The 26,848-nt window shown below is 27.5% G+C and overlaps 4 protein-coding genes across 4 annotated transcripts; all 4 read left to right on the top strand.

Moving 5' to 3' along the window:
* Positions 1-3,101: 3,101 nt before the first annotated feature.
* On the top strand, positions 3,102-5,284 carry LOC111681143 (uncharacterized protein DDB_G0271670). Its single transcript, XM_046952629.1, has 3 exons — positions 3,102-3,242; positions 3,319-4,120; positions 4,189-5,284. Exons 1-3 carry the CDS (start codon positions 3,154-3,156, stop codon positions 5,197-5,199), a joined length of 1,902 nt encoding a protein of 633 aa, XP_046808585.1. The 5' UTR covers positions 3,102-3,153; the 3' UTR covers positions 5,200-5,284.
* Positions 5,285-14,562: 9,278 nt separating this feature from the next.
* Positions 14,563-16,625, top strand: LOC111681141 (U-Asilidin(1)-Dg12). The gene is made up of 4 exons (XM_046952638.1): positions 14,563-14,774; positions 14,838-14,947; positions 16,248-16,366; positions 16,452-16,625. The coding sequence occupies exons 2-4, from the start codon at positions 14,899-14,901 to the stop codon at positions 16,545-16,547; spliced, it is 264 nt and encodes an 87-aa protein (XP_046808594.1). The 5' UTR covers positions 14,563-14,774; positions 14,838-14,898; the 3' UTR covers positions 16,548-16,625.
* Positions 16,626-21,351: 4,726 nt separating this feature from the next.
* LOC111681137 (tyrosinase inhibitor-like) lies at positions 21,352-23,149 on the top strand. Its single transcript, XM_046952639.1, has 3 exons — positions 21,352-21,534; positions 21,608-21,694; positions 23,123-23,149. Exons 1-3 carry the CDS (start codon positions 21,424-21,426, stop codon positions 23,132-23,134), a joined length of 210 nt encoding a protein of 69 aa, XP_046808595.1. The 5' UTR covers positions 21,352-21,423; the 3' UTR covers positions 23,135-23,149.
* A 1,608-nt stretch (positions 23,150-24,757) lies between these two features.
* LOC111681093 lies at positions 24,758-25,747 on the top strand. Its single transcript, XM_023442817.2, has 4 exons — positions 24,758-24,825; positions 25,121-25,257; positions 25,330-25,554; positions 25,609-25,747. Exons 1-4 carry the CDS (start codon positions 24,791-24,793, stop codon positions 25,740-25,742), a joined length of 531 nt encoding a protein of 176 aa, XP_023298585.2. The 5' UTR covers positions 24,758-24,790; the 3' UTR covers positions 25,743-25,747.
* Positions 25,748-26,848: the final 1,101 nt, after the last annotated feature.

Here is a 26,848-nt window from a genome sequence, read left to right as displayed (position 1 = left end):
TATCTAACTAACTATCTATCTATCTATCTATCTATCTATCTATCTATCTATCTATCTATCTATCTATCTATCTATCTATCTATCTATCTATCTATCTATCTATCTATCTATCTATCTATCTATCTATCTATCTATCTATCTATCTATCTGTCTGTCTATCTATCTATCTATCTATCTATCTATCTATCTATCTATCTATCTATCTAACTACGATACAACATGTCTACCTATACTCTGTTTACTCCGATGTTTATAAACATTGTTAGTAAGCAAGTTTAGTCACCTTTCATTCGCAACATCAAGAGTGTTGTCTATCGCAAATAGATTCAAAGTTTTAGTTTTTTTCAGTTAATTACACTTTAAACTCTAAACAAGCAATTTAGTGCGTGCAGCAACAATATTTATGCAAATTTTGTTTTGCAACATTGTTGCTAAATTACAATTTTAATAGATTTTTACTATAATAAAACATTTTACTGCCAACCTTGTAAGATCTGACTACTGTGTATGACAGCTTTAAGTTTTAAAGAAAATCTTGGCAACATTTGTTTTTGTACAAATGTTTATAAACAATAAATTTAATGCATTTGACAAAAAAGAACATTTTGTCGACAAAATATTGTATTAAAAATTTTAAATTTCTATACAAATAAAATACATTTTGTTAAAATTTATCTACATAAAATTTTGCCTAGACCACTTAAAATCTCTTGTAAGCATGCATACGTAGTATGTCTAGATGAGAAAATAAACAATTTTTGTTTGTTTGTTTGCAAAGCAGCAAAATTTTTCAGTTCATTTTTTTTTTTCGTTTTGCTTTGTAGGCCACATTTTTTTTCTGATAATAACTCAGGTTATGACCGTCTATAACCATAACAACGTTAAACAGAAAAAAAACAATGCATCTAGTAGTAGTAGTAGCAGCAGCATATAAAACATGGCCAACAGAGGCAACAAAATAAATGTATTTTTGGCTTAATGCCAACTGAGGCAACTGCACTCATCATCCTCTTCCATTTTTTTTTTTTTTTTTGTAAAATATTTGGCTTTTTTTTCGTTTTCATTGCAGCAATTGTTGTTTATGTCGCGCTAACAATACACGAGATATTGTTAGAAAAAAACTCGTGTATTTATGTACTTCATATATATGTTGAAAAAATGTCTCACAACAAAATAGCAAAGTAAAAAAAAAAAGCGGAATACAAAATAAATGTACGAAATTACCATAGACTCATGTCAGACGTAAAGTCTCAAAATTAAACTAAATGTACGAAAAAAAAACACAACAACAATAATAAATACACCAACGTAATATATGTATAAAACAGCCAACTACTAGAGAAATACGTAAAAACAAAGTTTATATTTAGAATTTTGTTTTTCGAAACTTTTGGTGATTTTGTTTTTTTTTTTTTTAGAAAATATTTGATTTTTAAAAAAAGTAACAAAATATTGTTGTGAATATTAATATTTTAAAAGAAATTAAAAAAAATTTCATTATTTATAGTTAAAAATGTTTTTAGTGATTTATTTTGCTTCAGCAACATTGTTGCTAAACAAATATGTTGGCAATTTAAGAAGTTCTGCTGGGTGACGTCAAAGTTTGAAATAAAATTTGTCAATGTTTTTAATTTTTTATTTATGATGCTTAAAACATGATTAGGAGAAAGGAAAAATTATAAAATTTAAGATAATATTTGTAAAATATTATTGATCAGTTTGTTTTATAGATTCTATATGTTTAGCAACATTGTTTAAAAGGAAAATTAATTATTTGTTTTCACTTGCCATAGAAGGATTTAAGTAGAAAAAATCTGTTATTATTAAATCTATAAAAATTTAATACTCATGCAACATTGTTGTTATGTTAAATTTTTCAGCAACATTTTTATTATCAACATGTTTTAAAAAATGGCTTTTAGTATGTTCATAAGTTTAGTTAGTTAATTTCGACGTAATCTTGCTGACAAATTGAAAACATATTTTTTTTAAATTAAGTGAATGAACTAGTTTATCAATAATGTTTCTAAACATCGCAGCAAACATGTTGTTGCAACAGATTTTGTATGTGCTAATGTTGCTGAAATGGTAATTCTGAATTAAATGCCTAGCAACATGTTGCGTAAATAACAAAATAACCACAACCAATAAACAAAAGTTTGTCTCAAAACTTATGCTCTTAAACTTAATATTTTTTTAATCTCTATTTTTGCAAGTCATTTTACTTAAAAGTTTTTTTTTAATGACTATTTTGCCAATTTTATGAATAATTAATTAAAAAATCTTGTTAGCATTTTTTTGTGAAATATAATAAATTATTTAAATAATATTTTGTCTGGCTTAAAAAAAAAACACACACACACTTAAACGCATTTTGTTAACTAAAGACGTAAAAAAAATCACACGTTTTTGCAAAACTAATCATTAGACAGACACATCATTCACGAATAATTAATGAGTTGAACTTAATTTAGAAAGTATGTATGTTTCATAAGTTATTAATTAAAGTTTTACTTGTGCTAGTTTTGTAAACTTTGCTGTAGTTAAATACTATTTGTGTTTTTTATTTTAATATTATTTTTATGCACTCATAAAATATCAATTTGCAATTTATATAAACAAATTTTTTTTGTTGTTTTTACTACTTTTGTTTGGTCTGTTAGTTTTCTGTCAGTGTTAATGGATCCTGTGAAATAAATGCGGTCATAAATATGAATCTTAATTAGTTTATAGAAACAGACAGTAATAATAATAAAAATAATATATGCAAGATATACAAGATGTTAAAAACCCATAAAATTCTAATAATAAAATGAATCTAAACATGTTGCTGTAAACAAGTATTCACATTAAGCAATATGTTGTTGTTTTAGTTTAAATTAAGTAAGAGCAATTAGTTTTATTCTTATACCACTTCAATTGTCAATATTTTCAACATAACAAACTTCTGCAACATGTATCTGGCAACATTTTCACTTAGACTTTAAAACTATTAAGCAATTTAATAATTGATTTAGTTAAACGTCTTTGCAGTTGAAAAATATTAAAAAAAAACTTGAAAAAAATCTTCTGCAACATGTTGCTAACAACTTTAGTTAACAAACATATTCTTTAAATAATTTGTAAAATTTTTCCTTTTTTGTTTACTTTCAGATGCTATCGGTACAGACAGCCGGCTGCGCGGGAATGGAGCGGCTTGGCGTTCCAACCCGCACCTCATTAAACACACCGCCCGATGATAGGTAAGACTAATTTTAAACCTTTCAATCTCTAGCAACATAATAAATTTCTTATTTAATGTTTTTTTTCTTTTCGTAGGGGTCAATACATTTGTAGAATGCGTTTTGATGCAGCAAGAGAACTTTTAGCAGTACGTAGCGAAACTGTGATTCGTGGCAGTAGTAGTAGCAGCAGCAGCAGTACTAATAATACTAATAGCAAAAATAATAGCAATATAAGTAACAATCAACAAAGACAACAACAACAACAGCAGCAACAACAACCACAACAAAATCATCACACAAATAAAATACATTCCCACCATCAGCAACAACAATATCATCACAACTACAGTTTGAATAACTATCAACGTATGACGACAACACCCAACAACAGTAGTAGTAGTAGCAGCAGCAGCAGCAGCAGTAGTAGTAGTAACAGTGGTAATCATAGTATTAGCAGCAGTGGCTTTAATAATAACAACGCCAATCATAGCAGTGGTGGCAGCAACAGCAGCAACCAACACCATAACAACAACAGTTTTGCCTCAATGACCAATAATAGCAGCAATGTTGGCGGTAGCAACATTAGCAGCAGCAGCAGTAGTAGCAGCAGTGTAGCTCGTGGTGGTATTGAGGCCACCACATTAAAATATGGCAATACTGGTAGTGGGAGTGGTGGTAGTGGTGGCGGCAGCAGCAGTATAAGCAGTTCTTGCGGCAGTAGTGGTTCTTGTAGTCTGGCCTGTTCAGTGAGTTCGCATAGTCACGATCATCATCAGCACTATCAATATCTACCACAACAGCAACAGACTTTATGTTGTCCCCATCATGTACCGCTGCCCGATAGTGAGTGGACACCCTCGGAACGTTACAGTGCTCCGCTTAGAACCAGTTATCAAGTAGGTTTTCTTTATATTTAAACAAAAAAATTAAAAAAATAACAAATTCTTGTTTCCCTCCATTCCAGCAATCGGAAATAACACGCTCCTATATCAAGCCACCACCCAATAAAACAATTAAAGATGTTCCAGATCATTCCTTGACCGCTGGCCTCTATTTGGCCAGCAATTATTCTAGCACTAGCAGTAGTTCTTCAACCTTACACCAGCAGCAACAGCAACAACAACCAAAATCAAAACCTAATGTGATAACAAAATTCTTTTATCGTAAAAGTTCCCCAAAATCTCCAAATAATCTAGCGTCGGGTTCTTCATCATCAGTCTCATCACTATCATCCTCATCCGGCTCCTCGTTATGCTCATCACTGTCATCGGCTTCAACCTGCTCAGCATCTTCTTCGGGCTCCTCCTTAGCTTTAGGCAGTAATACGTCCTTATTGTCCAATTCAACAGCTTCGGCAACATCACTAACTACAGCACCACTTAATACATTACCCATATCAACGGCCTCATCGCTAAAGACTACACTCTGCAATTATGGTCCTACCACCAATCAATTGCAACAACACTCAACAAACTCAGGGACATCAAGCAATAATATATCGGCTGGTCTAGTGCCCAGTACACAGTTATTAACAACAATTGGGGTATCATCACCCTCAACGGCAAACACAACATTCCCTCAAACATCAACAACATTACAACAACATATGGAACGCATACCAACGCCACCGTTATCGGTGACAGTACCCATAGCCGTTACCTCATATCACCACCACCAACAGCAGCAGCAGCAACAGCAGCAACAGAAACATCATTTACATCAACAATTGCTCTTAGACAGTTTAGTGGGCGATAGTTCAGTTACCGCTTCCAGTACCCTACAGACTATTAAGAGTAGTTCATGTAGTCCTACATTGGCTGCCTCGACAGCCATCTGTTCTAAAGATGAACTCGTCCATATGGAATGTCAATCGGGCAATATAACACGTAATAATAGTAATACAAGTATGAAAAGTCTATCGTCATCGACATCGTGTAATTGTCAGAATAGTAATTGTAAACAATGCAACACGTAGTAGGGAGAGTAGTTAGAAGATATAATGGTTATTGTTTAATGGGAAATGAAAAAAAAAATAAAATGTTTATAAACATTGGAGAGTTGAAAAGAAAGTATATAGCGAGAGAGACAAGAAAGAGAGTTATTTAAAAGTTTAAGAAATTTTTAGATTCTAAATTTAAAAACTAGCTAAAACATGGCAAAATGTTGCTAGGAAGGTGATAATTTCCTGAGGCAACATGTCGCTGAAGTAAATGTTTACGAAATCATTTAAACACCATAATTTTTTTAAAGTTTAAACAATTCACCCTAGTTTTTTAATGTCAATTTATTAGCAACATTTTACTTTTTCTGTTTTAAGATGTTAGCAACATTTTATTTATCAACATGTTGTCTAAATAAAAAATTTAAAAAAACCTGCAACATGTTGTTAGACTAAAGTTTTAGATCAATACTTTTACCTTAAAACTAAAGCGTCATGTATCTTTTTAAGAAAATGTTTTAAAAATATTAAAGCAACATGTTGCCCAAGTAGTATTTTTGTGAAATGTTAAAGATGTTTGTGGTTAAAATCAGGTTATTTTTACTAAAAGGTTTTTAAAACTAATCCTTTAACTACATATTGCTTTTAAACATTGTTTCCACAACATGGTGGTAATATACAAATTGTGCAAAAAAGTTCAATTAATTAACAAGTTTTATTGCATTATGTTTTCAATTGTCAAGATACTTTTATTTTTCAAAATCTTGCCAGCAACATAATTTCATCAAAATTTTGCTTACAACATGTTACCGACAAAAAGAATACAGAAAACGGGTTTTTTGTTATAAACAGAAACCTATTGTCTTCAAGTCTTTGTTTTAATATCTATGCATCTTTAAAATGTTGCCAGCAACATGATGCTAAAATTAATACTTTGAGAAATTATAATTCTGCAATATTGTTCTAATTAATAACAATTTTTCTGGCAACATTTTATTTTTTTAATTTAAATATTGCCAGCAACATGTTGCAGTTACAAAAATTCGTTTAAATATTTTTATTTTACTATTTATCGAATAATTGTTAATAAATCGTTCATATTTAAAGTTTTCGTTTTAAAAATGTTACCAGCAACATGTTGCTAATATGAAAATTTGTTTTAAACTATTAAACTTTAAAATTAAACAAATTTTCTTTATTAAAACTCAAAACAAAAACACTTTGTGTTTAAAAAGCTAGCAGCTAAATGTTGCTAAACGTTACTGAATAAAAAAAAACCCGCAACATGTAACTAGAATGTAATTTAATGCAAAATGAAATTTTAAAAGCATTTTTAGCTATCAAACACAAACATTGCTTTCCCAACATTTTTCAGTAATATGTTGACAGCAACATGTTGCTAAAATAAAAATTCATTAAAATAAAATTTTAAAAGAATTTTTATCTTTTAAACACAAACATTGTTTTGCCAACATTTTTCGGTAATATGTTGCCAGCAACATGTTGCTAAAATAAAAATTTATTAAGACTTTATAGAATTTTTTAAATTTAACAAATATTTCTTATTAAAACTTAAGGCAAAAAAATTGTTGGTATAAAAAGATAACAACTAAATGTTGCTAAATATAATTTAATTAAAAAAAATTCTAGCAACATGTTGCTTAAAACCATAATTTAAAATTTTAAAAGTATTTATTATAAAGCTATCAAAAACAAAATTGTTTACCTTAAAAGTTTGTCAGTAATATGTTGCTAAACATGTTACTTAACTTTAACGTATACAAATTTGTTGCTAACTTTTCTATTTTTCAACCAAAAATGTTTATAAACATAAAGTTTTAACAAACAAAAAGACTGCTTCTCATGATTTAAAACTAAAAAGAACAAACAACAACCATCACTAAATTAAAAAAATATCCAAGATTTTTTCAACAAAAACTGGAAATATCTTTTAAAAAAAATTGCTTTAAAGAATCTTTTGTTTTTTCAACAATAATGCCTACAATTACTATATATATAGAAAAACAACAACAATGTTGCTGCATTTTGATGCTAAATTACTAAGTGTCCACTTTAAAATAATAATTAATTATTGAATTAAAATAAAAAAAAGTAAAAAATATATAAAAATAAATAAAATAAAACAAAATACACATCATCATTTCCATTTGTAACTAATGTCGCTATATTAAAATAATTATTAAAAAAGAAAACTGAAATAAAACAAACAAAATAATTATAAAAAAAATATATATATAAATAATTATAATGCTTTATATATATTTTTATTTCTATATTTTAAGTTTAAGGGATAAAACAATTAAAAAGAAATATTAAAAAAAAATAGTAAAAAAGCGCTTTAAAGACACACCTAACCACACACATACACAACAATACAACAAAACTAAAAACAACATTGCCACTTTTTTATTTAAAAAAAATTATAAAATTAAAATTTTATTATTTTAATAATTTTTATTATTTATAAATATATATATATATATATTTTAAAATATTTATTTAAAAGTAAAATCATGGTTAATGTGTTCAAAATTTATTTAATTTAATTTTGTTTTTTTTATAGAAAATTTATTATTGTAGTAAAAATATTTTTTTTTTGTTTATTTCCTTTTTTTATTTTGTTAATATTATTAAAATAATTTAAAAATCATGGCAATGTTAACAACCTAAGTATTTTATTTTAATTTAATTTTATTTTTATTATTATTTATGTTTAAAAACAAAAGCGCATATTTTTCTATTTTCTAAAGTTAAGTTTTTTTATTTTAAGTTAAAAAATAAACCCTCTAAATAAAAACAAATATTGTATATATATAAACTGAAAAACATATAAATAAATATTTTTTTTTAATAATTAAAATTTAGTTTTTAGTAAATTTCATTATAAACAAATATATATATATGAAAATAATAAAAGAAATTTATTTAAACAAAATCTAAATATATATTTATATACCTTAAAGCTATTAACTGAATTGATTAAAAAAAAACACATATAAACATATAATAAATTATATAGAAACAAAATCTTACACTCCGCTATATTTTTCCAATTTGGAGAAGAAAGAAAAGGAAAAATGTTGTCCATATAAAACATTTTAAACGTTTATTTATTACAAATTTTGATAGCATTATTTCACTTTAAATATATTCCTATAATTCTTCTATATTTTTCTTAGAAGATTGCCTGTAACACGTTGCCAAAGTTAAATAAAATAGTTGTGGTTTTCATTAAAATTTGTTTACACATTTGTAAAACAGAAAGTTTAAGCAATATTGCTTAAGAAGTTTTTATAATTTAGAATTAGCAACATGTTGCTGGAAAGAAAAAATTTAAATAATTTTTTTTGTATTTTTTATCGTTAAAATCAAACTATGTATATCCCATGTATAATCCTAACCCAGCATACAAAACAAACTTTAATATTCCCTCTTGATCAAATTAGAGGCCTCAGTATAGTCCAGTCTTTAAAAATACACTATGGTTCAAATCATGGATCATACAGCTTATTATATGATCCATGTAATATGTAATATTAGCACTTATTACTTGTATAGTGTATATCTATAGTCTTGTGTTTTTTATAGTCTAAAGTCTATTCTACAGCCTTTAGTATGAGGAGACTACTTCTACTCCATAGTCTAGTCTATAGTATACATTTTAGTATACAGTTTAGTCTATAGTCTAGTCTATAGTCTAGTCTATAGTCTAGTCTATAGTCTAGTCTATAGTCTAGTCTATAGTCTAGTCTATAGTCTAGTCTATAGTCTAGTCTATAGTCTAGTCTATAGTCTAGTCTATAGTCTAGTCTATAGTCTAGTCTATAGTCTAGTCTATAGTCTAGTCTATAATCTAGTCTATAGTCTAGTCTATAGTCTAGTCTATAGTCTAGTCTATAGTCTAGTCTATAGTCTAGTCTATAGTCTAGTCTATAGTCTAGTCTATAGTCTAGTCTATAGTCTAGTATATAGTCTAGTCTATAGTCCAGTCTATAATCTAGTCTATAGTCTAGTCTATAGTCTTGTTTTTATTATAATCTAAAGTTTATTCTACAGCCTATATTATAAGGAGACTACTTCTACACTATAGTCTAGTCCATAGTCTAATCTATAGGTTATAGTCTAGTTTATAGTCTAGTATATAGTCTAGTCTATAGTCTAGTCTATAGTCTAGTCTATAGTCTAGTCTATAGTCTAGTCTATAGTCTAGTCTATAGTCTAGTCTATAGTCTAGTCTATAGTCTAGTCTATAGTCTAGTCTATAGTCTAGTCTATAGTCTAGTCTATAGTCTAGTCTATAGTCTAGTCTATAGTCAAGTCTATAGTCAAGTCTATAGTCTAGTCTATAGTCTAGTCTATAGTATAGTCTATAGTCTAGTCTATAGTCAAGTCTATAGTCTGGTCTATAGTTAAGTTTAGACTATGGTTTAAACTACAGTCCAGACTTAGTCCAAATAACTATAATGTATACTATAGATCACGCTATAGCCTACACTTTAGACCTAAGTCCAGTTATAGACCACTCGATAGTCCAGACTTTAGACCTAAGTCTAGATTATAGTCCAATTCGTTTTCATGTCTATTGAGATTAAGAAACTTTCAATAGTTGGAGTGTAAAATCTTTTATTTCTATATTTAAACTAATAATTTTTTTTACTAAATTGGAGCTTCCATTTATGTTTGAAAAATTCCATTAAAATAAATCAAACTTTACCAAAAAAAACTATAGATCTTTTTTTTCAAATTTTAAGACTACTTTTAGGTTTTAACTTAAGCTAACACCTAAAACTATACCCTTTAATAAAGTAAGTATTTTGTTCGAAACTTAATTAAATTATTTTACGATTAACTTAAGTTTAAAACAAATATTTAAATTAATTTTAAACAAAAAGAAAAAAATATATAAAACAAAAGTAATGGTTTCAGAAAAAACAAAAACACAAACAAAATAAAACACAACAACAACAAAAATATTTCAATTAAAAACTAAAACATAAAATTTAAAGAAAAAATAAATAAAATCATATTTAGCAAATCTATGAATGTCTATATAAAAAAACTAACAATAAATAGTCTCTTGATTAAAAAAATATATAAATATATTAATAATATATAGACAAACAAAACATCATTAAATTTTTATTAAAACAAAAGAACATTTGGTTATTTAAATTTTTTTTCAAATTACATAAAATATTTTTTAACGATAACATTATAAAGTTAATAAAATATTTAATTTTAAAGTAAAACATAAAACAAACAAAAAAATAAAAAAGAATATTAAGCCTATTTTAAAACTACCTCTGATATCAAATTTATCTATAATTTAAAACAAATATATTAACAAAAAATAAAAATAAAATTTTTATTAATTGAATTAACATAAATAAATAAAAAATAATTATTTCTACAAAAATTAATTGGAAATCATATTTTAGTAATTAGTAATTTAAAGTAAATAAATAATAAAAAATAAATAAATTATAAAAACTAAAATCAACAACAAAAATATAAAAAGTATTTTAATTTAAACCCAGCGGAATGAATATAATAGGTATTCTCTCTGCACCTATAACTTCAATTTCTAAATTTTTCTTCATCGTATCCTCTACTTAATTATCAACGATCTAGTTCTATTTTAGTTCTCAGTTCTAGTTCAGTTTTAGTTCAGTTCTTTAAAAAGTAAAACTGCTTGAAGACTAGTTCAGTTCTAGTTCAGTTCTTGTTCAGTTCTAGTTCATTTCTAGTTCAGTTCTAGTTCAGTTCTAGTTCAATTCTAGTTCAGTTCTAGTTCAGTTCTAGTTCAGTTCTAGTTCAGTTCTAGTTCAGTTCTTGTTCAGTTCTAGTTCATTTCTAGTTCAGTTCTAGTTCAGTTCTAGTTCAGTTCTAGTTCAGTTCTAATTCAGTTCTAGTTCAGTCCTAGTTCAGTTCTAGTTCAGTTCTAGTTCAGTTCTAGTACTGTTCTAGTTCAGTTCTAGTTCAGTTCTAGTTCAGTTCTAGTTCAGTTCTAGTTCAGTTCTAGTTCAGTTTTACTTCAGTTCTAGTTCAGTTCTTCTTCAGTTCTTGTTCAGTTCTAGTTCTTTTAGTTCAGTTCGTGTTTAGTTCTAGTTCAGTTCTAGTTCAGTTCTAGTACAGTTCTAGTTCAGTTCTAGTTCAGTTCTAGTTCAGTTCTAGTTCAGTTCTAGTTCAGTTCTAGTTCAGTTTTACTTCAGTTCTAGTTCAGTTCTTCTTCAGTTCTTGTTCAGTTCTAGTTCTTTTAGTTCAATTCGTGTTTAGTTCTAGTTCAGTTCTAGTTCAGTTCTAGTTCTAGTTCAGTTCTAGTTCAGTTCTAGTTCAGTTCTAGTTCAGTTCTAGTTCAGTTCTAGTTCAGTTTTACTTCAGTTCTAGTTCAGTTCTTCTTCAGTTCTTGTTCAGTTCTAGTTCTTTTAGTTCAGTTCGTGTTTAGTTCTAGTTCAGTTCTAGTTCAGTTCTAGTACAGTTCTAGTTCAGTTCTAGTTCAGTTCTAGTTCAGTTCTAGTTCAGTTCTAGTTCAGTTCTAGTTCAGTTTTACTTCAGTTCTAGTTCAGTTCTTCTTCAGTTCTTGTTCAGTTCTAGTTCTTTTAGTTCAATTCGTGTTTAGTTCTAGTTCAGTTCTAGTTCAGTTCTAGTTCTAGTTCAGTTCTAGTTCAGTTCTAGTTCAGTTCTAGTTCAGTTCTAGTTCAGTTCTAGTTCAGTTCTAGTTCAGTTCTAGTTCAGTTCTAGTTCAGTTCTAGTTCAGTTCTAGTTCAGTTCTAGTTCAGTTCTAGTTCAGTTCTAGTTCAGTTCTAGTTCAGTTCTAGTTCAGTTCTAGTTCAGTTCTAGTTCAGTTCTAGTTCAGTTCTAGTTCAGTTCTAGTTCAGTTCTAGTTCAGTTCTAGTTCAGTTCTAGTTCAGTTCTAGTTCAGTTCTAGTTCAGTTCTAGTTCAGTTCTAGTTCAGTTCTAGTTCAGTTCTAGTTCAGTTCTAGTTCAGTTCTAGTTCAGTTCTAGTTCAGTTCTAGTTCAGTTCTAGTTCAGTTCTAGTTCAGTTCTAGTTCAGTTCTAGTTCAGTTCTAGTTCAGTTCTAGTTCAGTTCTAGTTCAGTTCTAGTTCAGTTCTAGTTCAGTTCTAGTTCAGTTCTAGTTCAGTTCTAGTTCAGTTCTAGTTCAGTTCTAGTTCAGTTCTAGTTCAGTTCTAGTTCAGTTCTAGTTCAGTTCTAGTTCAGTTCTAGTTCAGTTCTAGTTCAGTTCTAGTTCTAGTTCAGTTCTAGTTTAGTTCTAGTTCAGTTCTAGTTCAGTTCTAGTTCAGTTCAGTTCTAGTTCAGTTCTAGTTCAGTTCTAGTTCAGTTCTAGTTCAGTTCTAGTTCAGTTCTAGTTCAGTTCTAGTTCAGTTCTAGTTCAGTTCTAGTTCAGTTCTAGTTCAGTTCTAGTTCAGTTCTAGTTCAGTTCTAGTTCAGTTCTAGTTCAGTTCTAGTTCAGTTCTAGTTCAGTTCTAGTTCAGTTCTAGTTCAGTTCTAGTTCAGTTCTAGTTCAGTTCTAGTTCAGTTCTAGTTCAGTTTAGTTCTAGTTCAGTTCTAGTTCAGTTCTAGTTCAGTTCTAGTTCAGTTCTAGTTCAGTTCTAGTTCAGTTCTAGTTCAGTTCTAGGTCAGTTCTAGTTCAGTTCTAGTTCAGTTCTAGTTCAGTTCTAGTTCAGTTCTAGTTCAGTTCTAGTTCAGTTCTGGTTCAGTTCTAGTTCAGTTCTAGTTCAGTTCTAGTTCAGTTCTAGTTCAGTTCTAGTTCAGTTCTAGTTCAGTTCTATTTCAGTTCTAGTTCAGTTCGAGTTCAGTTCTAGTTCAGTTCTAGTTCAGTTCTAGTTCAGTTCTAGTTCAGTTCTAGTTCAGTTCTAGTTCAGTTCTAGTTCAGTTCTAGTTCAGTTCTAGTTTAGTTCTAGTTCAGTTCTTGTTTAATTCCAGTTTATTTTTATTACTTAAACTAGCAGTTCTTATCAAACAGTTTTCGGAAACCCTTTTTACTAGGTTTACATAAAAGTTAAAAGCATACATTTCTCAAAAACTTGTTTGTGATAAAAAATATAAAATTTAAAATTCTTTATTTATAATTTTTTATTTAGAGTTCAAATGCATCAAGTGTTTTACTAAAACTTCTACTATATATATTTTTTTAAGAGTGTCTGAAATCTTTTTCGTTTCACTGTACTATTTAGTAAAACAAAATTTAAAATTAGCAAAAAAAAACTAACAAAAAAGTAAACGTAATAAATAGAAAACCGTCGACTGATACATTTTAATTAATTTAATTATAAAATAATTTAATTAATTACTAAACTTAAATTTAAATAAAAAATATATATTAAAACATGAATATAACGAAATATATATGACTTCTGCAAAAAAAAAAAAAAACATTTTCATTGATATGTAAAAATTTTAATTTAAAATGAAAGTAATGAAAATAATAGTAAAAGTGAATTCTAAATTTAATTGCAAGAAAGTAAAGAATTTGTTTTGTTTTAGAATACAATGATCAATGTGAAAAATAAATCTAATTTTTTTTTCCATCAATAACTTTTTGTTAAATTCAATTTATTTTTATTTAAAAAAAAAAAAACAAATCTTTGAAATAATAATAATAATAATCCAAGAAGAAAAATGCCCCAATATTTAAATCAAATTAACAACAATTACAGATATTTGAATTATACACATTATTAATAATAATATTATTGTTGTTGTCGTAATAATTAATATTTAACTTTAGAAAAAAACAAAAAAAAAATAATTATAAAAAAAGATAATTAAGATTAATACGAAAAAAAAATCTAGTAAAACTTACAAAAAAAGAAGATAAAAAAAACGAGAGTTGAAAATAAAAATTTAAATCAAATATAAAAAAATATGAAAATGTGTTTTATTTACAAGAAGGAAATGAAGAAAAAGGGAAGCGAGTTCCCCCCCAGAGGGACCAAAAAAAAATTATTTTTCACTTAAATGTTAAAAAAATATTTGTTTCCAAAACACTTTCATTAACATTTACTTAATATTTATAAATTATTTATATTGTTTTAAATAATTTATTTAAATATTTGTTTTTAAATATTTCGAATGCGTTATCGCTGTATAAACGAAAACCTCAACCTAAAAACATTAAAAATTGTTTGTAAAATAATTTTAATTATTTTGCAACATAATAGCAGCGATGAAATTTGCATAATAATATTTATTTACCACAATTACTGCGTAAATAAAAAATAAATTTGTTTTTGAATTTAAAGATAAAAAGTTTAAAACTGAAAAAAAAGAAACAAAACAAAAACAATATCGACAACGACCTGCAGAAAATATAATTGTTTACTCGCTCTTAAATGCTTAAATATAGAACATTATTTTATATAAATTTTATAACAAAATACAATTTGCGCAGAGTGACATTAAACTGCCATCAGTCATCAACATCATCAGTCAAATCGTTAAAGAATTTAAAATGAAATTTTGTATATTTATTTTCCTTATTATTGCGTTAATGGCCTCCCTTACGCATTTCGCTGCTGCCAGCCCAATATTGGAAAATATTCAAAGTAATAATGAAATTGATATAAAGGTAAAAAATGTACTTTTATTATTAATAAAAAACAATTTAGTTTAGTAATTTGAATTTTTTTAGAATCCTTTAGTGAATCCACCAAAAGAATGTCAAGCTATAGGAGGACCCTGTTTTTATTCCGATGAATGCTGTGGCAAACGTTGTCACTTTTATGCCCACAAGTGTACAACGTAAATTTTTGAATTATTTTTAAATAAAATCTAGATAAATTGCACATTATATCGATTAAAAATATGTCAACCTTAATTTTCGCCAATAAGGAATGCCACCGACAGTTCTAGTTCAGTTTTAGTTCAGTTCTAGTACAGTTCTAGTTCAGTTCTAGTTCAGTTCTAGTTCAGTTCTAGTTCAGTTCTAGTTCAGTTCTAGTTCAGTTCTAGTTCAGTTCTAGTTCAGTTCTAGTTCAGTTCTAGTTCAGTTCTAGTTCAGTTCTAGTTCAGTTCTAGTTCAGTTCTAGTTCAGTTCTAGTTCAGTTCTAGTTCAGTTCTAGTTCAGTTCTAGTTCAGTTCTAGTTCAGTTCTAGTTCAGTTCTAGTTCAGTTCTAGTTCAGTTCTAGTTCAGTTCTAGTTCAGTTCTAGTTCAGTTCTAGTTCAGTGTTAGTTAAGTTCTAGTTCAGTGTTAGTTAAGTTCTAGTTCAGTGTTAGTTAAGTTCTAGTTCAGTTCTTTTAAAAGTAAAACAAATCGTAAACCAACTTATGTTTAAAGATCGAATCAAAAAAATAGAAAGAAATTTAGTATAGCTTGAGACTATTTATTTTACTTGTATTTAAAATGAAGTAAAGACGCATCTACTTTGTTTTAGGTATTAAAAAAATGTTAAGTACATAATAAGTACTTAAATTTCCTAAATGAGTTATTTGACATGAAACACATATTAAAAATATTTACAAAATTGTTTAATTTATTTTTTAAAGTAAAATTATTTAAATAGTTATTTATTTTTAATAAATATTTCGAATGGCTTATCTGTTGAATGTTCACGACAATTATAATTATTTTGAAACAAAATGCATGTGATGAAATTTTTACACTGAAAATAATCCATAAGCTGCACGAAAGAAATATTCCTGAAAAAATGTCTATTCTAAATGTACATTTTACAATTTAATTAATATAATTTTTTCATAAATAATTTTTTTTTTCAAATTTCGTGGTACGAAATGTTTCTTAGATATTAGAAATGGATTGTTTTCCGTGTAGTAAAGTTGAAACTCAAAAGACAATTGCACAAAAATTAAAAAATAATATGTTTAAAACTTTAAATTTAATTGCAAAAAGTTTGTAAACTATAAGTTAACAACATTGTTAACCATCTGCAGATAGCGTTTTCTAATTAGTTGCTAAAAGCTTAAGAATAAAAAAAAACTATTTTGTATATAAATTTAGTGCCAAAATAAAAATTTGCATACAGTAATATAAATACTTCATTGCTGTTAATATCATTATTAAAATATTCGTATTTTGTTAAAGGTTTTAAAATGAAATTTTATATTTTGATTTTCCTTATTGTTGCGATATTGGCCGCCTTTATTCCTATCGCTCCAGCTAACCCAATATTGGAAAATGTTGAAACGTATAACGAAATTGAAGTAAATATATAATAAATGTACATATATTTTTAAAAAAATTGATTACTAAATATATATATAATTTTATTTTATTTTTTTTTTGTAGAATCAAACATGTACACCGATTGGAGGAAGATGTTATTATTCAGAACAATGCTGTAGCAAAAGATGCCTTACATATGCAGCCAAATGTGTTAGTTGAATTATTGTTAAGTAAACGAAAATGAATTACATATTATTAAATAATTTTCTCCTAATAAAGGAAACACATTTTCAATATTTTTTTTTTATGCGAAAATTTACTTAGTATGTTCCATATATAATATATATAGTTCAGTTCTAGGTCAGTTTTAGTTCAGTTCTAGGTCAGTTCTAGGTCAGTTTTAGTTCAGTTCTAGTTTGTTTCTAGTTCAGTTCTAGTTCAGTTCTATTTCAGTTCTAGTTCAGTTCTAATTCAGGTCTAGTTCAGTTCTAGGTCAGTTCTAGTTCAGTTCTAGTTCAGTTCTAGTTTAGTTCAGTTCTAGTATAGTTCAGTTCTAGTATAGTTCAGTTCTAGTTCAGTTTTAGTTCAGTTCTAGTTCAGATCTAGTTCAGTTCTAGTTCAGTTCTAGTTCAGTTCTAGTTCAGTTCTAGTTTAGTTCTAGTTCAGTTCTAGTTCAGTTCTAGTTCAGTTCTAGTTCAGTTCTAGTTCAGTTCTAGTTCAGTTCTAGTTCAGTTCTAGTTCAGTTCTAGTTCAGTTCTAGTTCAGTTCTAGTTCAGTTCTAGTTCAGTTCTGGTTCAGTTCTAGTTCAGTTCTAGTTCATAGTACATAATAAGTAAATTTTCTAAATTCCTATTAACTTTAAGGATTAAAAGATGATTTGTTTTTAAAACTCAATATAATGAGTTATTTGACATGAATCACTTTTTTATATTTACTAAATTGTTTAATTTAATTTTTTTAGTATAAATTATTTAAATAGTTATTTATTTTTAGTAAATATTTCGAATTGGTTATCCGTAAAATGTTCACGAAAATTATAATTATTTTGAAACAAAATGAATGTGATTATATTTTCACACTGAAAATAATTCTTAAGCTGAACAAAAAGAAATAGTTTTGAACAAATTGTTGTTCTAAATTTTTTTTATTTCGAATATATTACGAAACAATTTAGTGTTGCGAAACAATGAAGCATTTGTACAATGTACAAAATGTTTCTTAGATATTAGACATGGATTTTTTTCAGTGTAGTGAAGTTAAAACTCAAAATACAATTGCACAAAAATTAAAAGATAAACCCCCTTATTCATAAACAGCACTTTATTTTATAAAAGGTTTATAAAACAAAATTTCCATACGAAATTTGATTTATAAATCGTTTTTAAAATAAATAATTGTTTATGAATATGGGGGAAAAAGTTTAAAACTTTAAAGTTAATTATAATAGTGTAAACTATAAGTTAACAATATTGTCAAACATATGCAGAAATCATTTCTAATTAGTTGTTCTCAAACGCTTAAGAATGTATGTACTTAATTATTTTATATATAAAAATAAAGTGTCAAAATACAATTTGCACAGAGTAACATCAATCTTACATTGCTGAAAGCCATTCACTATTCATAATATTCTTAATAGGTTAAAAGTTTTAAAATGAAATATTGTTTTTTAATATTTCTTGTTGTTTCCTTTCGCTACAGCTAATGAAGTAAATATGAAAGAAAAAATATTATTTTAAGGATATAATAATTTAAATTTTTATTATTTTATTTTCATAGAATTGTCGTGGCATTGGATCACCCTGTAATGTTTCAGATGAATGCTGTAGCAACAGATGCCTTTTTTATGCTCACAGATGTGTAGGAAATTGAATTATTATTACTATATTACATATTTGAATAGTTATTAAAAAATAAGACAAGTTAAACATTATTAAATGATTTGCTTCTATTAATGAAGCCCATTTTTAAAATAGAAAGTTTTTCCTCAGAAATCGGTCTAGAACAAATAACGGATAAGCGCATTGATCACAAAACATGACATTTTTGTGTGTTCGTTGGTTCAACACCCAGCTGGGGGAAACATTTTGTTTTTTTTTCTTACCTAAGCTTACAATATCGTTAGAGTATAGTAGGCCAATACCATTGTTGTATAAATTAAAGTTGAAATTACAGACATTGGATTAGTCGCATCAAAATTGTCCATGGCCTCAAATAGCAGATGTATGTGGAAAAAATTCCGCTAACTAGATTTATTTCTAAACACATGAGAACTATTTTATTTCAATTCTTCATTTTTATACCCTATACACTTTTGTGTCAAACTTCGTTTATAATTTCTATAATATAGAAAAATTAACTCTATAGCGGAGTTGATTCAGTCATATTCGTCTGTCTGTGTGTTCAAATCAGTTTTCATAAAACTTCGTATTTTTGGAAGTGTCAAATCTTTAATAATTCTATTAGACACACGATCGGAAATGAATGCAATTTATTATCAGCAAAAACGGAACATAAATAATCTTATAAACTTGTATACCGTCTATATTCTACTCTAAATGTTAGTCTAATGTTTTGTTAATATTCCAGTCCATAGTGTATTTTATTATCTAGTCTATATTATTGTATATAGACTCATTCAGTCTCTTCTATATTCTTGTCTGTTATGTATAATCGAGTCTATAGTCTACTTAATGTTTACACTATATAAAAGTCTTGGCTATAGTCACAATAGTCTTGTTTACAAAAAAGTCTATACTTTATAGTCTGGTCTATCGTATAACCTATTAACTGTTCTATAATCTTGAATTTTTCATTAATATCGAAACTGTCTGTCTGTCTGTCTTCCCCCCGGGGGCATGTTACCTTGGCGAGACCTCCGCCTTGGTGTTATTGCAATCCCGGGGTATAAAAAGGTGGCCAGTCTGACCGAGACTGAATAATTGGTTACAGTCTACTGATTGGCTTAGTCCTTGCATAGATTGCCAAAGGTCAGACCAAAGCACCGCATAATCTGGTACTACGGGTGACCAGTTGCCCGCAGGACTATGTCCTAGCTGGTCAGTTGGTTGAGGTTCCTTAGGGATCCACGTAGTGGTAGTAAGCCCAAATTCGCAGGGAGAGTAAGTGGCGGTTAAAAGACTGATGCATGATAATAGTCAATATTTCAGGTGCTCACGTTAAAACTCTTGACATTTATGTCTGTCTGTCCGTCTGTCTGTGTGTTTGTTGAAATCAGTTTTTAGAGGACGAGATCCGAAGCAAAGTACTTGTGCATGGACCGGTCAGAACCAATGTACAAAAATTGCCACCTGCGTTCTTCATTAAGAACAAAGGGGCGATGGTAGACCGTTCTCAAGTCTACCCAGTGGATGAAAAAGACCACCGTGAGATAACGTCGTCAAGGCAGGTGCTCACGTTAAAACTCTCGACATTCCTGTCCGTCTGTCTGTCTGTGTGTTTGTTGAAATCAGTTTTTAGAGGACCCCAGATATCGGCGAGATTCGAATTTTCAATAAATCTGTTAGACATGCTTTCGAGAAGATCGCTATTTAAAATCAGAAAAATCTGTCAATAAATACCGGAGATATGAGTAAAAAGCCGAGACAACCTCTGAAAAATTGAGATTTTTTTCATGCTCAGACAGAAATTGCAAAAAACAAAATACATAATCATACGGTAAATTTTGTTATTGTACTCTTGTTTATAAAAACACAAGGCGGAGCGAGAGCAGCAAAGTAAGTGTAGGAAAGCGAAAGCAGCACTAGTGTGTTGTTATTGGCTAGAAACAGGAAAATAAGTATGTGTAGCCTGGCTTAAGTTCGAAGCCATAAAAGGTACTTTTTGAGTTTTCTATAATAATGAACCCAGAAACATGAAATTAAGTATGTAAAGCCAGGATTAGACGAGAACAAATCAATAGGGATTTTTTTTGGTACTTTTTCGTTCTTCAAAAGGTACTTACTATTGAACCTAGAAACATGAAATAAAGTATGTAGAGTCACAATTAGATGAGAACCGGAAAAAGTGAACTTTTTGTTACTTTTTTTGTTTTTAAATGGTACTTTTTGATGTTTTTCTAATATTGAATTTGAATTAGGTGAAACCCCATAAAAGGGAACTTTTGGTATTTTTTCGTTTTTCAAAGAGAACTTTTTGAACCCAGATTAGACGAGAACAAATCAATGGGGATTGTTTGGTACTTTTTCGTTCTGCAAAAGGAACTTTTTGAAGACGGAATTTGGTGAGAACCGGAAAAAATTAACTTTTTTGTACTTTTTTGTTTTTTAAAAGTTCCTTTTTGAATTTTCTATAATATTGAACCTAGAAATATGAAATTGTGTATGTAGAGTCTGAATTAAGTGAGAACCCATAAAAAGGATCTTTTGGGTATTTTTATGGGATTTTCAAAAGGTACAAATGTTGAATTAAAACAACATTTGTTTTGAAACCACAAAAAAAATGTATAAATTTGGCGAGGTACACGTTTTTAATATTAACTAAACTTTTTTATTTTTTGATTAATATAAATTATTTAATTAGGTCTTTATTTTTTGTATGCGTTATCTATAAAATGTTCACGACAATTTTAATTATTTTTATACAAAATATATGTGATGAAATTTCCACATATACACCGAGAATAAAACATGCTTAACTTTACAAAAAAAAAAAAATCATAACAAAATAATGTTTTCAAAAATAAATATTTTCAAAAATTAAATTTCAATATAATTTAATTTTTCTTAAAATTATTATGCTTTATATTAAAATATAATTTATAATTTCGTATATATTTGTCATGGATTATTATCAGTGTAGTATAGTCGTAACGAAAGAGATAATTGTACAAAAATTATTAGATAAAAGAGTTCAAAACTTAACAATTAATAACAAAAAAGTGTAAACTATAAGTTAACAAGATTGTTAACCATCTGCAGAAAACATTTCTAATTAGTTCTTCTCAAATGCTTTAGAATATAACTATTTTATATATAAATTTAGTGCGAAAATACAATTTCCAGACAGTGACATAAATACTGTTTTGCTGTTAACATCGTTTTTAAAATATTCGTAATTTGTTAAAGGTTTTAAAATGAAATTTTGTATTTTGATTTTCCTTATTGTTGCGATATTGGCCGCCTTTATTCCTATCGCTCCAGCTAACCCAATATTGGAAAATGTTGAAACGTATAACGAAATTGAAGTAAATATATAGTAAATGTACATATATTTTTAAAAAAATTGATTATTATTTTATTTTTTTTTTTTTTTTGTAGAATCAAACATGTACACCGATTGGAGGAAGATGTTATTATTCAGAACAATGCTGTAGCAAAAGATGCCTTTCATATACAGCCAAATGTGTTAGTTGAATTATTGTTAAGTAAACGAAAATGTATTACATATTATTAAATAATATATTTTCAATGTTCCAAGTATAAATTGTATAATGACAAATTTTAGGATTTATAACATTTGTGGTTTATGTAATAAAGTGTTCTAAAATTTGAAAACTGAAAATTTAAAGTTTTATCACATTTAAAGGGTTAATAATCGAATTTTTGTTTTTGCACCACTTGGAGTATGCAAATAACATTCTTTAATTATGCGCAAAGAAAAACACAAATTTTGAAATATACTTTAAAAATGGTGTATCCTAAAAGTGTAATAGTAAATGTATGTTTGAAGCATTATAAAATTGTGAAATTATGCTCATTCTTATTTATTTTTCTATGAAATCAATCTGCTCTATAAAAAAAATGTTGCTCAAAATCAGTGGTTTCCTCCTCAGATATGCAGAGGTAGGAGTTGTAATTTTGAACAAAAAAAAAATATTACAATAGCGATCATTGATACAAAAAGATCAAAAGACATCTTTTTATTCTGGCAGTATAAAAAAAACTAAGCCAAATTAATCCTAACTCTTCTTGTTGTTTTGTTCAAAAATTAAGCATTGTTTGATCAGTAGAAGTATTTTAAAATAGTTTTAGGAAATTTTACTTCTTTTATTTTTTTTATACCCTAGTTCAGTTCTGTTCTGTTATAAGTACATAATAAGTAAATTTCCTAAATTCCTATTAACTTTAAGTATTAAAAGATGATTTGTTTTTAAAACTCAATATAATGAGTTATTTGACATGAATCACCTTTTTAATATTTACTAAATTGTTTAATTTAATTTTTTTAGTATAAATTATTTAAATAGTTATTTATTTTTAGTAAATATTTCGAATCGATTATCCGTTAAATGTTTACGAAAATTATAATTATATTGAAACAAAATGCATGTAATGAAATTTTCACACTGAAAATAATTCTTAAGCTAAAGGAAAAAATATTTTTAAAATAAATGATGTCCTAAATGTATATTTTACAATTTATGTAATTTAATTTTTCTTATTTTTTTTTTAAATTTCGAATTTATTACGAAACAATTTAGTGTTGCGAAACAATGAAGCATTCATACAATGTACAAAATGTTTCTTAGATATTAGACATGGATTTTTTTCAGTGTAGTGAAGTTAAAACTCAAAATACAATTGCACAAAAAATAAAAGATAATAAGTTTAAAACTTTAAAGTTATATTGTCAAACATCTGCAGAAATCATTTGTAATTAGTTGTTCTCAAATGCTTAAGAATGTATGTAAATATTTTATATATAAAAATAAAGTGTCAAAATACAATTTGCACAGAGTAACATCAAACTTACTTTGCTGTAAGCCATTCACTATTCAAAATATTCTTAAGTTAAAAGTTTTAAAATAAAATATTGTTTTTTCATTTTTCTAGTTGTTGTGTTAGTGGCGGCAGCCTTTATTTCTTTTGCTACAGCTAATGAAGTAAATATGAAAAAAAATAATTATTTTAAGGATGTAATAATTTTATTTTTTTTTTATTTTATTTTCATAGAATTGTCGTGGCATTGGATCGCCGTGTAGTCTTTCAAATGAATGCTGTAGCAACAGATGCCTTTTTTATGCTCACAGATGTGTACAAAAATGAATAATAATTACTATATCAATTATTTAAATAGTTATTAAAAAATAAGACAAGTTATACATTATTAAATGATTTGCGTCTATTAAAGAAACCCATTTTTAATATTGAAGGTTTTACTCAGAAATTGGCCTACAAATAACAGATTAGCGCATTGATCACAAAACATCACATTTTTTTCCTCCTAGCTGGGGAAATATTTTGCTTCTTCCACCTTATATAAACTCTAGTACGACCTAGAACATCGTTGTGTAAATGGAAGTTAGAATTGAATACAGACATTGTATTAGTCGCTTTAACTTTGTCTTTGGACTCAAATGTAAAATGTATGTTGAAAAAATTCCACTCACTAGATTTATATCTAAACTTACAAGAATAATTTTCATTTTAATTCTTCATTTTTACACCCTACACTTTTATGTGAAGGATATATTTATTTCGTTTGTAATTTCTATAATATCGAAAAATTGACTCTATAAAGTATATGTATTCTAGATCCTTATAGATAGCGGATTTGATTTAGCCATAACCGTTTTTCTGTGTGTATGTTTTAATCAGTTTTCAGATATCAAGATATCTGCAAGATCCAAATCTTCAAAAATTATATCCGACATACAATCGGAAAGAATACAACTATAAATAATATGGTTATGAGCTAAAATCCGAAACAACAGTTCTAGTTCAGTTCTAGTTCAATTCTAGTTCAGTTCTAGTTCAGTTCTAGTTCAGTTCTAGTTCAGTTCTAGTTCAGTTCTAGTTCAGTTCTAGTTCAGTTCTAGTTCAGTTCTAGTTCAGTTCTAGTTCAGTTCTAGTTCAGTTCTAGTTCAGTTCTAGTTCAGTTCTAGTTTAGTTCTAGTTCAGTTCTAGTTCAGTTCTAGTTCAGTTCTAGTTCAGTTCTAGTTCAGTTATAGTTCAGTTCTAGTTTATGTTTAGTTAATTTCTAGTTTAGTTCTAGTTCAGAGCTAATTTAGTTCTACTTTTTTTTAATAGTACCGAATTCGTAGCAGTGTCTATATTTATTCTGAAATTTTATTGATTTATTGCCTAAAAATATTTGTTGTTACAAAACCAGAAAAAAATATGTCTGATGCAGTCAGCAACACAAAGTCATGGAAGTAAGGATAAATGTACTTTGACAATCAAACTAAAAGCAAATGTAATGTTAGGACGGTTTAGCAAGTAGGAAAAAGTTGATAAAAAATAACATCACAATATTAATGTTTTGTAAAAAGTATTTTTTTTTTAATTTTCAAACAGTTTTAAAAGAACACATTATATATTTGCAAATTATCAAAATTTATTATTGTATGTTTCCATGGTTTCCTTCCCATTTGAATTAACTAACTGAAGTAACTAAGAACACCTGTATTCTATTGTACAGACATCGCACACTATTTGTGGTTCAATAATCGACAAACAGTAGGAAAAAATAGAAAGACAGCAACAACGAAACTAAACAACATGAATACGGATCCAGTGAAAAAAATTGGTAAAATGTAAGTAAATAATCGATTTAAACTCACAGAAGAGAAGATATTTATAAAATTTATACGATTACTTTACAAAATATACAAAAAAAAAAAAAAATCAACTACAGCCTGAAATAAATAAAAATAATATCCGGCGGATGTAAAACATCTGTTAAACGGAAACAAACTATAAATTTCAATATTTACTTATAACATAGACAGTAAATAAATAAACTGCTAAGAGCTATCTCTTATTGTAAATTAAATACACAATATAAATTTTAAAATGTTTCTAAAATTAATGTATTTTTTCACTTACCAGCAAAGAACAAATTGAGACGGAGTATAAATCACGACGAAATTATCCCAAAAAATGGTCACGATTCTATGATGAAACACCCTGGAATGAAATGTATAATCAAACAGAAATTAATAACAAATTGAAAGCGGATTTGAAAGGTATATTAAACATATAAATTAAAATTAAATGTAAAAATTATATTTATAAATGTATACTTTCTAAATAATTAGATCAAACATGTCCATTTAACTATTCTAATGAGGGTGATTCATATTTTATTTCACCGGAAATGCACAAATCATTGGTGTCTGTCTGCCGTTGTGGTCGACCACGTAGTGGCTTACATTTGATTAAATGTTTGCAAACTCAACAAAACAAATATCTGTTGAATGATGCAGATTTAAACACAGATGAAAAGAAAATTTCCATAAATAAATTACCAGAAACTTCAAGTGGTAAGAAAAAATATAAGTTATAATTTTATAAGTTAATGTTTATATATTTTAAAGGATTTGTTGGCTGGCAATCGAAACAACCATCTTATAAACAATGGGAAAATTCCATGAAATATATGTCGCCCATGTATGATATGCCGGGAGAGAAAATAACAGCGACTCCCTATAATGCAATAACTATTGGTTAAATAAATATTCCAATTAAAAAATATATATTGTTTTCTTTCAATATTAATTAAACTAAATTCAAACTGAACTATAACTGAACTAGATCTAAACTATAATTGAACAAATCTAAACTGAACTGAACTAGAAGTGAACTAAAAGTGAACTAGAACAGAACTAGAACTGAACTTAAACTGAACTAGAACTGAACTAAAATTGAACTAGAACTGAACTAGAACCGAACTAGAACTGAACTAGAACTGAACTAGAACTGAACTAGTTCTAGTTCAGTTCTAGTTCAGTTTTAGTTCAGTTTTAGTTCAGTTCTAGTTCAGTTCTAGTTCAGTTCTACTTCAGTTCTAGTTCAGGTTTAGTTCAGTTCTAGTTCAGTTTTAGTTTAGTTCTAGTTCAGTTCTAGTTCAGTTCTAGTTCAGTTCTATTTGAGTTCTAGTTCAGTTCAGTTCTAGTTCAGTTCTAGTTCAGTTCAGTTCTAGTTCAGTTCAGTTCTAGTTCAGTTCTAGTTCAGTTCTAGTTCAGTTCTAGTTCAGTTCTAGTTCAGTTCTAGTTCAGTTCTAGTTCAGTTCTAGTTCAGTTCTAGTTCAGTTCTAGTTCAGTTCTAGTTCAGTTCTAGTTCAGTTCTAGTTTAGTTCTAGTTCAGTTCTAGTTCAGTTCTAGTTCAGTTTTAGTTCAGGTTTAGTTCAGTTCAAGTTCAGTTCTAGTTAAGTTCTAGTTCAGTTCTAGTTCAGTTCTAGTTCAGTTCTAGTTCAGTTCTAGTTCAGTTCTAGTTCAGTTCTAGTTAAGTTCTAGTTCAGTTCTAGTTCAGTTCTAGTTCAGTTCTAGTTCAGTTCTAGTTCAGTTCTGGTTCAGTTCTAGTTCAGTTCTAGTTCAGTTCTAGTTCAGTTCTAGTTCAGTTCTAGTTCAGTTCTAGTTCAATTTTAGTTCAGTTTAAGTTCAGTTCTAGTTCTGTTCTAGTTCACTTTTAGTTCACTTCTAGTTCAGTTCAGTTTAGATTTGTTCAATTATAGTTTAGATCTAGTTCAGTTTGAATTTAGTTTAATTAATATTTGAAAGAAAACAATATATATTTTTTAATTGGAATATTTATTTAACCAATAATTATTGCATTATA

The sequence above is a fragment of the Lucilia cuprina genome, chromosome 5 (genome assembly GCF_022045245.1).
Source record: "Lucilia cuprina isolate Lc7/37 chromosome 5, ASM2204524v1, whole genome shotgun sequence".
Lineage (NCBI taxonomy): Eukaryota > Metazoa > Arthropoda > Insecta > Diptera > Calliphoridae > Lucilia > Lucilia cuprina.
This window is presented reverse-complemented; position numbering and strand designations above follow the sequence as displayed.